The following is a 15,365-nucleotide window of genomic DNA, read 5'->3' as shown; positions in this document are numbered from 1 at the left end:
CATAATCAAGCTCAGGCCTAGGCCTCTTAGAGCGGGGGGGGGGGGGTTTGACTACCCCTGATTAGAGTAATTAGATCTTCAGCCATTTTTATCTTTTGTTTTTTAGGCATAGGGGCCTGTACATGAGGCCTGGGTGTCGTTTTTTTAGACATGGATCGAGATTTAGGCCTTAGTAATGAAGGCGTTGTCGATTTAATATACAAGTCTGTAGGCCTGAATACACCCTCAGAAGCCAGTGCCTGCACAGCGGCTCCGGACCCATCCAAGGTAGAGACATCCGCGGGTTCAATAGATGACTCCGAATGGGTCTCAGTAGAGGCCTGCAAATCAGTAGTAGCGGGTATCGGGGGCTGTGAAAGAGCCTCACCGAGTACCGGCAACTGGCGTAGGAGAAGCGTCGTCGGCAGTTTTGGACCTCGGCGGCCTCGGTCTATCTTTGCGTTTTTTCGGAATCCCGGTAGTTGGGTGGCAACCGATGACATTTCTGGATAATTAAACCAAGAACCGACATATTTAGAGGCAAAAATGTACTGACAATGGATAGTGCGCTGATTAAATAAAGCACAAAACCAACAGCAAGGTACGTCGTGGTCAGGGCCTAGGCAAGGAATACAGTATGAATGAAAATCTTTATGAGGTATTTGCTTTCCACAAGTAATGCAATTAACTTTTACTGACATCGGTAAGGGGCAAGAAAAAGTTTCTCCAACGGGCTATGTAGCTTTTAAGTTGAAGACTTCGGTTCTGAAACTCGAAAATGAAAATTTCAGGAGTTGGCCGACCGGCACTTGCGAACTACTTCTGCTTCGGGCACCGCACGGTAAGAAAGACTGAGTGTAGTGACGTCGGCTGCATGTTTTATACTCCTGACGACCTGACGTCATGGAAGAAGGGACAGCAACTGACACAGGACCAAAGACTTTGTTAATCAGGCCGACTGAGGGCAACCTGCCAGCAGATTACCCAAATGTAATGACTGCAACAGTGAAAAATGAAGAACATCAGAGAAAAGGTTTTGAATTCTCACTCTCTCTTAACCTGTGGTCACATCTTTCACCTGGTATCTTAAGTCAGCCAGCACCACTGTTCTTTGAAATATTTTAACATTCTTGCCATCATATGGGGAGAGAAAAGGGGTGGGATGAGGGAAGGGGTCTGTATTAAACAAGTGGGGATACATTCCTGAAACACAGTACAGTCTATTACACTATTTCTCCTGATGTGTGCCTCACCTTCTACCTCCTTTCCAGGTGTTTTTTTTCAAAATATTTCTTTTGTTTGATGAGTATCCACAAACTTACTCCAGGACTGACCTGTATAGCCCTACTGAAGAATGTGCTGCACGATGGAGGGCACTGGTAAGGTGAGAATGGTCAAGAGAGTCAGATTATAGATTCACAGATACTCCAAGGCCACTGTTTTGACCATTATACATCTGACAGAAGGGGCCAAATTGCTGTGAAACGTTTTGATTGTATTTTGCAATTGCTAGTTGAAATAAATGGTCCTCCATCTCCACTACTGCTTCCTCATCAAGCATCTTAGACAAGTCTTAAAAGGGTGGGACCAAAAAGCAAAATCTTATCAAAGAGGACGTTAATGTGACTGCTAACATCCTAGGCAGGAGATGAACCTTGAGCTGAGAATGTCTTCTGATAAAAGTTTCAGCCCTTGCACTTGCATCTACAACCTCACATGCAAACAAAATACAACTCTTGCCATCTTATGAAATATGAATTCCAAGGAGTCCTGAAATGATTCAACCACTTCCTGTACTTGCCTAAACACCTCTTGATGCTGAAATACACGGGACCTACAATTAATTGCTCTGACACTTAGGGTTGCAGAAGTACAAACCTTCTTAACAAAATGGTCAGTGAGTCCCATTCTCAAACTCTTATCTGCATCAAAGTGAAACAACCACAGGATCAGTTAGCAGGTTTTTATACAAATATTTAGCTTTTACCTCCACTCTGTAAAGGCAGTCAGATTTCGTAGGTGATACTGGTTGCAAATCATGTTCAATGGCTGTGTTGTCAAACATGACTTGCCTGGAAAGCCAAATGGATGGGAGGTGGGTTCAAGCAGATAAATGCCCACTAGATTCATGCACTCTGAGGAGTTTGAAAATTTTCCTGAAGCTTTGCTTAAAGTGCTACCTCATAGGGCTGAGGTTCACTTCAGGAGACATCCTTAGATGGGAAGCAGGCAACAGTATCATACCCCAAAGGAAAGTAGTAGTCCGACTCTGACAGTAATTTAGGCAAGGGAGCGCCCTCTCTTTTCTGTAGCAAGAGTTAAGGTACCCAAGATGCTGGGCCCAGCTGCTAGAGGGAAGGGGAATACTAATTCTTTGCAACCTGCTAATGTACTCTTCAGCGAATTTCCTACATTTACAAATGCCAGAAGAGACACAAGGGGAGATACAGTACCAGAGTCCAACTCTCAATCTAAAGGTGGTGGTCTGTGAAAGTCAAGGGGGAAGAACTGGCTTACACAAAACAGAAATATAAGCTGACAGATGTGACATCCCTTCAATAAAAATGATAGGCTTGTTTTCCACAGTGTTCCTTTGGCCCTGAGCCACTTGCTGGGCTAAAGCCAGCAGCCAAGGACTGCCATCAGTCTGTAAACCACTGCTAAAGTAGGCACTATCCTAGTTGTTTGCCTACGGAAAGGCTCTAACACACAGCAGCGTTTTCCACACTTGGATATGGAGGCTTACCAACTGGTCTGAAGAATCTGTCATGAAGCCCCAGTGTGATGAAAAGGATCAGTGAGGTCTCACACACCCTACCCACTTCTTGCACACTGACTGGTGCATCCAAAAAAGCTACAGGACCATAAGCCTAGATGGGATGGAAAGTCTCACCGGGGCCTCAATAACCCTGCCCACTTCCTGACCAAGTACCCTTCAAGCTTTATTCATTATCATGTAGTTCCTTCCTTTACACTTGTTTGAAGGTACTGTTATGGAGGAAGACTATTCATTAGTTAAAGGGTGACAGCTCTGTGGCCTATGAAGACTAACTTCTGGTGGTCTGTGAAGACCTTTAAAGTTTTACCTATCTTCAATCTGATGTCTGTGGTGTTAAGAGTCCAGCCACTCATGAATACTTCTGCAGCAGTGATTTTCCAGTTTTCTGGGAGCAAATGTCATCTGAAGATGCATTCAAGAGTTTAACAAACAGTATGCTAAAATGTATAACCTAAATAACGTACCTTCTGGGTTTCAATATGCTTTTCTAAAATCTCTTGCTTCTTTTTTATAACATCTTGTTGCAGCCGTAGAGCTTCCTGTGAATTTAAAAGGCAAAATTTGAGAGTAAATTATGTCAGATTACATATGCATATTACTTAAAATTCAACTCTTAAAAACAATCCCCAACAATTTATAACAAAACTTAAGAATTAAAGTGAATAACATAAATGAATGGTGAATACAGACAAAACCTGGAAACATGAAGCCTTTGTTAATAAATCATGTAATGTGAATGCAAAGCATAACACCTTCATAAAATGCAATTTTCAGCTTAAAATGATTGTTCTAAACTAAAACATTACTGGTCCGAAAGTGATTTCTCTGCTGCATAACTTCCACACTAAACAATAAATAAGGCAGTCTGTTGTTCAGAAATTCAGAAGGGAGCCTTATGGTACCCAAGTAAACTAGTGTGTGGCCATGTAACCAATGTAGAACACTACAGGGCTTTAATTTACTTTAAAACTGCATATTCTCCTCATCCTTCATTCAGTCTGTCACTGGAAAATGACTAAACTAAATTGCCATCCCATCACCTCAGAAATAAAATGTGTAACTTATCCTGTACAGCATTAAAAAATACAACAAACATGAACAATAGTATATACTTTGGAAAAAAAGTAAAGAAATAGCAACCCAACCAACATGATAGTACTAGCAAACAAATACTATCCCCCAAATTGAATTAACTATCACTAACTTTCCTAGAAGGTGCCAGCATTAGCCCATTCTCCCTAGCACCATCAGTAGATCCTCAAGCTACATTTTCAACATAGTCTTGTAAAACACATTAAATGCCCGCAGTAATGAAACCAATTAAATCAATACCAGAGTCGAAGAAACACAACCTCCAAGGGGCAAAATATCCTAGTTGATAGAAACCCAATCTCTGCACTAACCATGTTCTTTAACCTACTAAGAGCCCTTGAAGGACAGATTATTCCCACTTGGGCATACTGGGTTCAAAAGTGCAAACTGCCCTTGTATTACCAAGGAGATCAAGGAACTATTCAAGTAAAGAGAAGAGGTGAGCTACACTTGCATGTCATGCCTCCTCAACAAAGCTAAAAAAAATCTCTTTCCAAAAACCTCTAAGTCAGTGCCAAAATTGTTACTAACTCAACTAAATTTGTATATACCAAAAAAGTACACCTGCTTAAGTCCAAATTACCTGTAAGAGTTGATGTTCGTAGAACACATTTCCTTACTGGCAAATAGGTAGTAGTACTCTGCTACCCTCCCTGTAGCAGACTACTAAAGCTCAGAGTCCCTCCCACTGCCTGCCTGTGGGCATAACAGACCAATTTCCTGGGAGTACAGGGACTGCCTTCCAAACTCACAGACAGAACCCCTTTCAATTTTCTAGCAGGAAAAGAAGATAAAAACATAAGCTTTGCAGACACTAAATGTTCCAAGACTAACAAAAACAAACCACACACTAAAGATCATGGAGAAGCGCTCAACAAATACACTGAAATAGGGGGATGGTGGGTGGATACTACCAGTAAGGCAGTGTTCTGCAAACATCTACTATTAAGCTATGTATGACTTGTGCAATGGTGTTATGTTCAACACGTCGTCTTACTAACATATGGCTAGATTCCAAAAGCTTACCAAACATGGAAGGAGGAGAATATGGGTCCAGGAACCCCTGGAGAATGGTCCCAGCAAAGCCTGCTGTGGATATAGAAAAGGCATCCACAGCTTGTAGCGCTTCTTAAAGGTATGGAAAGAAGACCAGGTTGCTGCCTCAACAATATCTCTAAGAGTTCAGTCCTTTCAAATATGACACTGAAGAGGAAAAGGCCTTGGTGGAATGCACCATTACCTTGCCTGGATTCACCTGGCCATGGTGTGTGTTTGGCCCTGTGTATGAGATAAGACTTTCAGCCTTCCTGAAGAGGTTTTTTTTTCTGTCACGGTATTACCCTGAGTGGCCAGTACGCATCCTTTCCTACCTTACTCCTGGGTACTGGCCAGAATACCGAGAGGCTGACAGCCTGACACAGTGAATTCTGAGACCACTTTCAGTATGAAAGAGGGGTTAGATTGTAACACAGCCCTATCCCTGTGGAAAATAAGGGAGAGTTGTCCCACTATGAGCACATGCAGCTCAGAAACTCACCTCGCAAATGTCAGAGCAATAAACAGCACAGTTTTCCACATTAAAAGCTTCAGATCAGCCTGAGTGGTAGGGTGGAACGGTGGTAAGGTCAATTTTTCCAGGATGTAGCTGAGATTTCACAAAGAAGGAATTTACTTGCAAGGGGGTCTCACATGCAATAATCCTTTCGTAAACTATTTTACCAAAAAGTACAGTTTTGTACCTACCATAAATGTAGATGTTCGAGGATCCACATTGCTGCAGTCCTTACTATTGGGTAGTCCGCTGTCCAGTCGGCCCGAATACCAGAGTATAAGGCTGACGTCGGTCAGGGCGCATTAGACTGACGTCAGTACGTCAGGGTACTAATGCGCATGACCGACGTCATATCCTCAGTCTTTTCTTGCCCCAGATGTCAGAAGACCCTAAAAAGACAAGGCCCAAAATACCTGCACCAAACATATGTACAATATATACAAAAAGATATATACAAAAATATCAGCATATAGCCTCACCTACACAACCACCCCTAAACACAGAGGGGAAGGAGGGAGGGTAAATTGGACTGCAGCAATGTGGATCCTCGAACATCTACATTTATGGTAGGTACAAAACTGTACTATGTTCTTCGTTCCACATTGCTGCAGTCCTTACTATTGGGTAGAATCCCAAAGCAGAGGTAAGGGAGGCTGGCAAATCATAAAGAAGTAGGAGCTGACAACATGCCTTGCAAAACAGCTGTGGCAAAACCAGCCCTAGACTTAGAGAAGATAGGAAGGTGATAATGCTTAGAGAAAGTATGCACTGAACTCCAAGTAGCTGCCTCCAAAATATCCTTAGTTGCCACCCCCCTTAGAAATGCCGTTGAAGTGGCAGTAGCCCTAGTGGAATGAGGCCTAATCCCAGCTGGAATCTCCTTGCCATGATGGGAATAACAAAATGCAATGCAAAACCCAATCCACCTAGAAATAGTTTGTTTTGACACAGGCTTGCCCTGCGAACTCAAAGCAAAAGAAACAAACAACTGCTGAGACTGCCTAAAATCCTTAGTCCTGCTTAAATAATAACGCAATTGCCTGTGTACATCTAAAGTGTGCAAAATCTTTTCCCCTTTATTTTGGGGGTCTGCATAAAAAGTAGGCAAATGAATAGTTTGGTTTAAAGCCACACTAGAAACCACCTTAGGCATAAAGGAAGGATTAGTGCGTAATGATACCCTACCCTTATGGAAAATCAAAAGGGCTCTACTGCCATAAGGGCCTGCAACTCAGACACCCTTCTTGCAGAAGTAATAGCCAACAGAAAAGCAGTCTTCCATGACAAGTATTTCAATTCAGCAGTAGCCGCAGGCTCAAAAGGTTGTAGAGTAAGTTTTTCCAACACAAAATTGAGATCCCAAGCAGGAGTAGGAGCTCTACGTGGGGTCTTATATTCTTTGCCCCTCTAAGAAACTGCTTGAACAAAGGATGCGAAAACAATGGTGGGTCACAATCATAGTGAGCTGAAATTGCTGCAGCATGAATCTTAATGGAAGGGAAGGACAAACCTTTGTCCAATAACTCAGTAAGATATTGAAGAGCCACACTCAAATTAGGCTCAGAAATCTCCAAATTCTTTGCTGTACTCCAAAATAAAAATCTCTTCCATTTTTCTCGTACACTTTCCTTGTACTAGGTCTTCTAGCTTCCATAATCACATTTAAAACTTGTTGAGGAAGTTGAGACCTGCTGTGTTTCAACACAGAATATGCCAGGCTGTTAGATGAAGAGAGTGAAGCTTGACATTGAGCAGATGACCGTCCTTCTGAGATAACAGATGAGGAAGCAAAGGTAAAGGCCATGGAGGCTTCCTTACCAGACTCCTTAGTAGTGGGTACCAGTGTTGCCGAGGCCAATCTGGAGCTATCAAAATCATCCTTGGCTTGTCGTGTCTGACTTTTAATAGCACCTTTGGAAGAAGAGGCAGAGGTGGAAAGGCATATACATGAAGGTTTTTCCAACTGAAAGACAGAGCATCCACTTTCCAAGCTGTGTGATGAAACCCCTTTGTGCAAAACTTTGGCAGCCGGTGGGTTAGTGGAGAAGCGAACAGATCTATGTCTGGAGTTCCCCATGACACTGTCAATTTCTGAAATACATGAAGATCCAGTTTCCACTCGTGGGGATCCATGATTTGTCTGCTTAACACATCTGCTAAGGAGTTCTGTGCTCCCGGCAGAAACCTTGCCTGAAGAGTTAGTTGCAAGCTTAGCGCAGTCTCCCATAAAATCACTGCTTGCCTGCATAGAGGATAAGAATGTGTTCCCCCTTGCTTGTTGATGTACCACATGACAGTTGTGTTGTCTGTTAGAATCAACACCTGCCCTGGAAGAAGTAACTCCTTGAAAGCCATTAATGCAAACTGGACTGCTAACATCTCCTTCATGTTGATATGTAGATGCTGTAGTCTGGCAGGCCACTTGTCTTGTATCCACTTTCCATTCAGATGAGCTCCCAAGCAATGTCCGAGGCATCTGTCGTTAAAATCTGACTCGCCTCTGGCGGGTCACAGAGAGTCCCTTGTTTAGGTGACATTCCTGAGCCCACCACAAAAATTCTTTTTGAAGGCAAGGTATTATTTGAATGACAGTGTCCAAATCCTGGCAGTGCTGTGTCCATACATTTTGAGATACCATTGTAGCTTCCTCATATGCAGTTTGGCATTGGGAAGCACCAGAATACAAGATGCCATGAACCCTAATGCTTGAAGGACTGTCCTTGCAGTCAGCACGGACTGATGAGATAGTTGATGGAAGTAAAGTGATAGACTCTTTTGTTTGTCCGGGGTTAAAAAGGCCATCTGGGCTGCTGTATTCAGTCTCACACCCAGAAAGCACATGTCTTGAGAGGGTACTAGACTGGACTTTATTTCGTTCACAGAATACCCTAGGCATCTTAGCACTGCTATAACATATTCCAGATGCTGTAGAAGGTCTTCCTTTTCTTGAGCCAGAATCAGGCAGTCGTCCAAGTAAGGATAGATTTGAATTCCTTTTAGCCTGAAGTAAGCTATCACTGGAGCCAGAACCTTTGTGAATACTCTGGGCGCAGTAGATAAGCCAAAGGGCAATGCAGAGAACTGATAATGAGAATTTCCAGCTCGAAAACGCAGATACTTCCTGCAACTTAGTCTGATAGGCACATGAAGGTAAGCTTCCTTGAGATCTAAAGTTACCATCCAGTGATCTTTGCCCAGAAGAGATAAAAGCTGTTGTAACGTCAACATCTTGAACTTGGGAATGTCCAGATAAGTGTTGAGGATAGATAAATCCAAAATTGGTCTCCACGTGTTCCCCTTCTTTGGCACTAGGAACAGGCGAGAATAAAATCCTAGGCCCCTTTCTGATACAGGGACTGGCTGAATGGCCCCTATTTGGAGTAACTGAGAAATTTGCTTGTGAGCCTCTTTCCTTTGTGGAGGAGGAACGTCTGGCATGCCTTTGAAAGGGGGCAATGTATGGAAATAAAACCTGTAACCGTGGTGAATGATATCCAACACCCATCTGTCTTGAGTAATTAAATCCCAATTTTCCTTGAAAAAGACAGTCTTCCTCCCAAAGGAGCTGCCAGACGAGAATCTACTGGCAGCTGAAAAGGCAGGTCATTGGGTCTGTTTACGAAAGGACTGACCCCTGCCCTCACCAGAAGTCTGAGCAGGTGAACTCCTGTTCTAGGCCTAAAAGAACCTTGAGCTCTGCCCCTACCACGTCTAGACCTACCCCTAGACTGGGAATCATAAGCAGGATATGTCCATCCCTTAGTAGGCCAATTTCTACTAAACTTCGGTGGCTGCACCTGCAAAAATCTTTAACAGTTTGCATAGACTTAGCTTTGTCCTCCATTTTCTTTAAAACTGCTTCCACAGGCGAACCAAACAACACATCCGACTGTAAAGGAGCATCCAAAATCCTTGTCTTAACATGCTCAGCTAAATTCTGATCCCTCAACCAGGCATGCCTGCGAAGAACAGAACTAGTGGCAGCCACCCTCGAGGAGGCCTGTACAGCATCAAAACCACATTGCAAGGAATGCTTACCCACTTGTTCAGACACATGAACTAAATCCAGCAACTCTTTACACTCAATACCTTCCGCCAAAGCATCCACCTTAGATTTCAGTTGTGAAAGAAGATAATTTTGATATTTAAGCATGTGAAACTGACAATTCAACACCCTCATGGCTAAAGTGGAAGAAGTATACACTTTCTTTCCCCATCTATCCAAAGCCCTTGCCTCTTTATCAGTGGGAACAGGGTTTTTAACCACAGAGGCCTTAACACCTTTAGGTCCCTGAGAAACAGTTTCCGGGTCTGCCCTAGGACTCTTAAAAAGATACTTATGAGCGTCAGGCACCCTATAGTACCTATTAGGTTTAACAGGAGCAGGAGGCAAAGAATCAGGGTTCAAGGAAGCCTCTGCAAAAACATCTTCCACCACATTCAATACAGGAGGAACAGCTAAGGGCCTATGCTGGGGCAAAAACAAGAATTCCCTAAGCCTTTTCCTGGAATCAGAGTAATCCTGGCCTTCCCATTTAAAGTGCTCCCTCATGGAATGCAGAGTCTCTGAAAATGAGAAATCCTCAGGAGGAGAAGCTGTAGGAGTGGAATCATCCACATCAGAATCAGAATAAGGAGGATACTCCTGCAAATCTTCCGCAGAAGACTCAGAAGCCTCTGAACACTGTTCAAAACTATCAAACTCCGGTTCCACCCTAGACCTCTTGTCAGGAGGGGGCATAGAACCTCTAATCATAGTAATCAAATCTTCTGCCATTTTAAGCATATGTTTCTTAGGCACAGAACCTGAAATGCTAGGAGAAGCCCCCACTGAAGCTGAACTTGGCCTACCTCTCAAAGAAGTTTTGGCAACAGAAGGAGAGGCTCTCACTACCTTGGGAAGAGAGGGAAGAACAGTTACCTGAGAAGCCCCCTCAGCCTGGCCTACCTCCTGAGAAGGCACATCCTGTAACAGTAAAGTCTCTGCCTGAGACTCCAAAGAAACTCCTGGCAAAACCTCTGGCTCCACTGAGCCTTCTAAAGAACCGGCGTCCGGGTCTGCCGGTTCATCAACCCTAGGCTTCGCTGTTTTGTCCTTGCGCTTCTTGGGCGAAGCGGGCGTCGGAGCATCCGTCGGCATTTTATAATTGCAACGCTTCCCAAACACTAACCTGGCACAGTCTAACCGTCTCTTAATAGTGCGCTTGTTAAACCTAGCACAAGAGCGGCATCCAACAACGTCGTGCTCAGGCCCTAAACAAGGTATACACAAGGTATGGTAATCCCTATGAGGTATCTGTTTCCCACAAGAAATACAGTTATTCACTTTTCTGACATCCGGTTAAATACTGAGGCAAGAAAAACCAAAATGTTCTAACGGGTACTTAGCCAACTCTGATTCGGTCTGAAACTCCGGCTTCGGAAATATTTCAGAACGCCAACCTGCACTCGCAAAACTGCTTCTGCATCGGACCATGCGGCAAAAAAGACTGAGGATATGACGTCGGTCATGCGCATTAGTACCCTGACGTACTGACGTCAGTCTAATGCGCCCTGACCGACGTCAGCCTTATACTCTGGTATTCGGGCCGACTGGACAGCGGACTACCCAATAGTAAGGACTGCAGCAATGTGGAACGAAGAACATCAGAAGAAAGAAGATGATTCATTGGCAGACAAGCAAAATGGGTGCTAAATGTATCTTAATGGACATATGTAATAAGCCATCCTGAAGTAGCTCTCAAGTATTTCAAGAACAAAGGGATGTTAACCTCAAGGGACCCTCTGTTCCTGTTTAGGCACCAATTAGAAAAACTTGTTCATTTGTAATGAACAAGATTTTCCAGTACCAGGTTTTCTGACCTCCTTTAACACCTGCTGCACATCCTCAAGAAAAAAAAATATATAAATGGAGTCAGCTAAGAATCACCCAGAACGTCAGTTGCAGTTGTTCCAAACTGGCGTGCATCAGTCACCCATAAGAGTGTATGAGCAAATTCAGTGTGAGGAAGTATGTAGTTATTGTCCTTGGCCAATACCATTAGAAGGGAAAAGCAAGAATGGCTAGACCAATAGCTGGGCAAACCACAATAATCTTTGTCATGCTTCTCTGAATATTATAACTATCTTGTGAATCAGTGGAAAGTGCGAAATTGTGTACAGTAACATTCCTGTCCAAGGAAATGAGAATGTGTCTGTCCGCCAACCATGGCGGCAAGGGTATCTGTAACACAATCTCTCCATCTATCTAAACTAGATCCTGAGATATCATTGCCTTGAACTGCCATTCATGTGGGTCTGCTCAAGATCTGCTTAGTCTACCTGTCACAGTGCTCTACTATGACAGGATATAGGATACCTGAAGAGTCAGAGAATGCTGTAAAGCCAGCTCCCAGGGATCCAAACTATGGCTCTGTACATGCTCCAATAATTCTTCCAGCATTACATGAAACTAGAAACCTCTTCTACCAACTTTAACACTTGGAAATATCTACCCTCACTTAATTTAACTATTCTCCATCTCAATTTTATGCATCCTCAGCTACAAGATGAAATTTAAAGAAAGCCTAATTCTAATTGTACATCAACATGTATATATTGTACCTGGATGTAAATCATTGTTATTTTTGTATTTTGTATAATGTTGCTTACTAGTAACTTGAATCTGTTAGCAGTCGTTATGTAACTATCGCATCAATGTATACGTAATATGTGGAGCTTTTCTCCCCGGGCCTCCACTGAAAATGGGCAATCCTAGGCCCAGTGGACTATCCCAGAAAATAAATGCAAATAAATAAATTACTGCCAACTGGCACAGAGGGTATGACCTTGTACCTGCTTGTTATTTGAGGTACCACATCATTGTGGTGTCAATAACCCCAAAAGGACAAGCCAGGGTCCATAAGTGGAGAAGGACTTCAAGGCATGGATTGCCACCTACATTTCTTGATACTGACATGCTTCCATGCATCCTCAGGCCTCCAAGTGGCTTGTGCTCCCACAGACACAACTCTCCAAGTGAAGTCAGACGAATCTGTCTGTACAGACTACAACGGAACAGGTGGGAAGATCTGGGTTGATATTCAGCTGTGCTCTTGGGTTGATATTCAGCTGTGCTCTCTAGCACTGTACCTCTCACCTGAAGAAGAGCAGCACCAGTAACTGGGATTGCAGGGAACATAGTTCCTTGGTCCACAATTTTATACATACCACTGAATTTTACTCTGGAGACATGCCAGTGGTATCATGAAAATCTTGGATGCCATCACTCCTAGAATTTTTTGGAAATCTCTTGCTGAGGAGATGTTCCTCCTGGAGAATTCCTGAAACACTGTCTGCAGGACAGGACTTTGTCTCAAGACAAAGGCCATTTTTTTGTCATTGTCAATTAAGCACCCAGGAAGAGGAGTCATTGCGAGGGTGTCAAGCACGTCTTCTGCAGGTTCAACTTCAGCCATAGCTGGAACAGTAAAGTTGAGAACTTGTTTCGCAATTCAAAAAACACTTGGATGCAGACTCTGCACAGCTCAGGAAACTGTCTAAGGAAAACTATGAATGCCAAGAATCTGGCAGTGAGCCACTACCAGAGGAAGGCATGTATTAAACACTCGAGATGCAATGGCGAGACCAAAGTGTAATGCAGAGAACTGAATGGAAACCAAACACAACAAATATCAGACAGCTCTTGAAGAGATGAGCAAAGGGGATATAATGATATGCATCCTTTAAATCCAGGGTAACCATGAAACTGTGGTCTGTCAGAAGAGGAAGCACCGCCTGTAAGGTGAGCATTGTGAACTTGGAGATCTTAAATGTATTCAAGATAGGACCAACACTAGTCAACATCCATCTTCAATCCCTTTTTCCCATTTATGCACTTGGGGTTGGGGTGTCACTTCAAGAGTGAATCATCTACAGCCAAAGTTTATAACACTTTGTGGCTAGCCCTGACATGACTACTCTTTTTTTGGAGAATGATGGGAGCTGAGCAGCGGCACAGTCCAAGGTTTGAAGGGGGGGGTCATCCTTTTCCATTGTCTTTTGTTGCCTTGTTTTTTGTTCAGCTGGGACTTCTGTTTGTAGGGCTGCTGAAACGTAGCCTGCTTATTGGGGGGGGGGGGGACTTGGTGATATGGAATATTTTAAACACCCTTGTATCAGTTTATCCCCACCATCCCAGTGTTTTAGGATCTAATTAGCTGCTAAACCAAACAGACAATCAAAATCAAATTGGGCATTAATGCTTTGATTTTTTAACTCATTAAAAAAGTTTTGGCTGTGCAACCAAGCATACCTCTTTACCACTACTGATGTCACTGCATTTATAGAAACAGCATCGGCTCCCTCAAAGGCATTCCTTAAAACATGTTAATACACTTGAGAAACAATGCACACAATTCTTCATGTAGTCTTTCTGCTCAGCTGGTAAAGCTGCAGCAAATTGTTTTCAACTACACATACACCTCAACACAAACTTCCACATAAAACACTGGTAAACATTTTAAAAGCTACCTTCCTAGATTGCACCAGGTTCTTTTTCCCCAGATTCTAGCCACTTGCCTAGTTTACCTTTAGGGACTGGGTTTGATGAAGACAACCTTTTTATTGGTAAGGTAGCAGGAGACATAGACACAAGGTCCGCAGATTTAAGAATTTGAAGGCCAACCTGAATTTCTTAAAACATTACTTAAGCAGAGGTTCATTCAGCAGAGGAGAACTGCAGGTTTTCTTTAAAATATTCTCCAACGTTGGGATGAACAGTGGGAAGGTTGCCACATCCAAGGTCTCAACCTCCTACAGATTATATACCCTGCTGATCTCGGAGGCAGCCAATGATTGCTCTGAAATGAATACATCCCTAAATCTAGCCAACATTTGGGAAAAAGAAAACATTGGTTTCTGAAACTGTTTGTCCTCAGGGGAAACTGACTGGTCAGAGTGACCCTTCTGATTTCAGCTTCCTTTCAAAATCAGGTTCCTGGGGCATTTGATTGGAGCTAGGAGTGGCGGCGTTGCTCATAACCTGGGATTGCACCCCGTAATCTAGCAACAGCCACCAGCTCAGGTGAAAATACAGTCAGAGACTGTTCATAGGTAGGTACTAGGCTATCTGCCCGAAGGCATTTATAAGCCTAGCCAGAATGTATTGGCTTTCGCCGCCCCCTTAGATTAGTTCCCTGTGTCTCTGTCCAGCAGAGCCACTGAAGTGATCCCCGAGGTAAACTTTCTGTTTCCCATCTACTCGTCAAGATTTCTTTTGAAGAGTGTTAGCAACGAGCTCTGCCTAATGTAGATTGGGATCTTGTTCCAAAGCATGGGAAGTCTCTGGGACAGGAATCTATCCCTCCAGCACGTCCTATTTATTGTTGTGGTGAGATTTAGATCACTAGAGCATGTGGCTCACGGGGATAAGGTTTTCTTTAGGTGGATCATGTCCATCAATTCTGGGTTGGACATGGCCTTGTATGTCAGGCAGAGATCACCTCTGAGTAGGTGGTATGCAACTGAGTACAGCTGTAATTTCTTCAGTTGAGCTGCATAGGGCATCTGTTTGAGGCCAGTAATCCTCTTGGTGAGGTACTTCTGTAGTCTTTCCAGCTGTTGCAGGTGTCTTGTAAGGTACATCCCAAATGAGGCATTGTACTCTATGATGGGTCTGATGAGTGATGAGTAGAGGGGCACAATGACCTTTTTTGATCTGGATGCGAACCCTTTTGTGATTAGGTGGGCCGTGTAGAAGGATTTTCTAACCACTTTGGCAATGTGATTATCAAATGTGAGATTACTGTCTACTTGGGTCCCCAGATCCCTTATTATGTCTTCCGTATTTAGGACGTTGTTCTGTGACATGGTGGGTCTTCTGACTCTTTTGTGCATGCAGTACCCTATTGGGAGAAACCATGGGGGAGGCACATATCAACACTGGCAACAGATTCTGTATCCCTGACCTCTCCTATACCTCAA

The 15,365-nt window shown here is 43.4% G+C and overlaps 1 protein-coding gene across 4 annotated transcripts in view; it reads right to left on the bottom strand.

The window, feature by feature from the left end:
* RBM26 (RNA binding motif protein 26) overlaps positions 1-15,365 on the bottom strand; it is a 1,920,204-nt gene that overhangs the window by 559,502 nt on the left and 1,345,337 nt on the right. For all 4 annotated transcript variants that reach the window (XM_044072914.1, XM_044072916.1, XM_044072915.1 and 1 more), the window contains one exon: positions 3,223-3,297. In XM_044072914.1, the coding sequence (XP_043928849.1) occupies positions 3,223-3,297 (75 nt within the window). The remainder of the gene's footprint in view (positions 1-3,222; positions 3,298-15,365) is intronic.

The sequence above is a fragment of the Protopterus annectens genome, chromosome 5.part1 (genome assembly GCF_019279795.1).
Source record: "Protopterus annectens isolate FY-2018-M chromosome 5.part1, PAN1.0, whole genome shotgun sequence".
NCBI classification, from domain to species: Eukaryota; Metazoa; Chordata; order Ceratodontiformes; family Protopteridae; genus Protopterus; species Protopterus annectens.
Note: the sequence above shows the minus strand (reverse complement) of the source record. Positions and strands in the feature narration are given on the sequence as shown.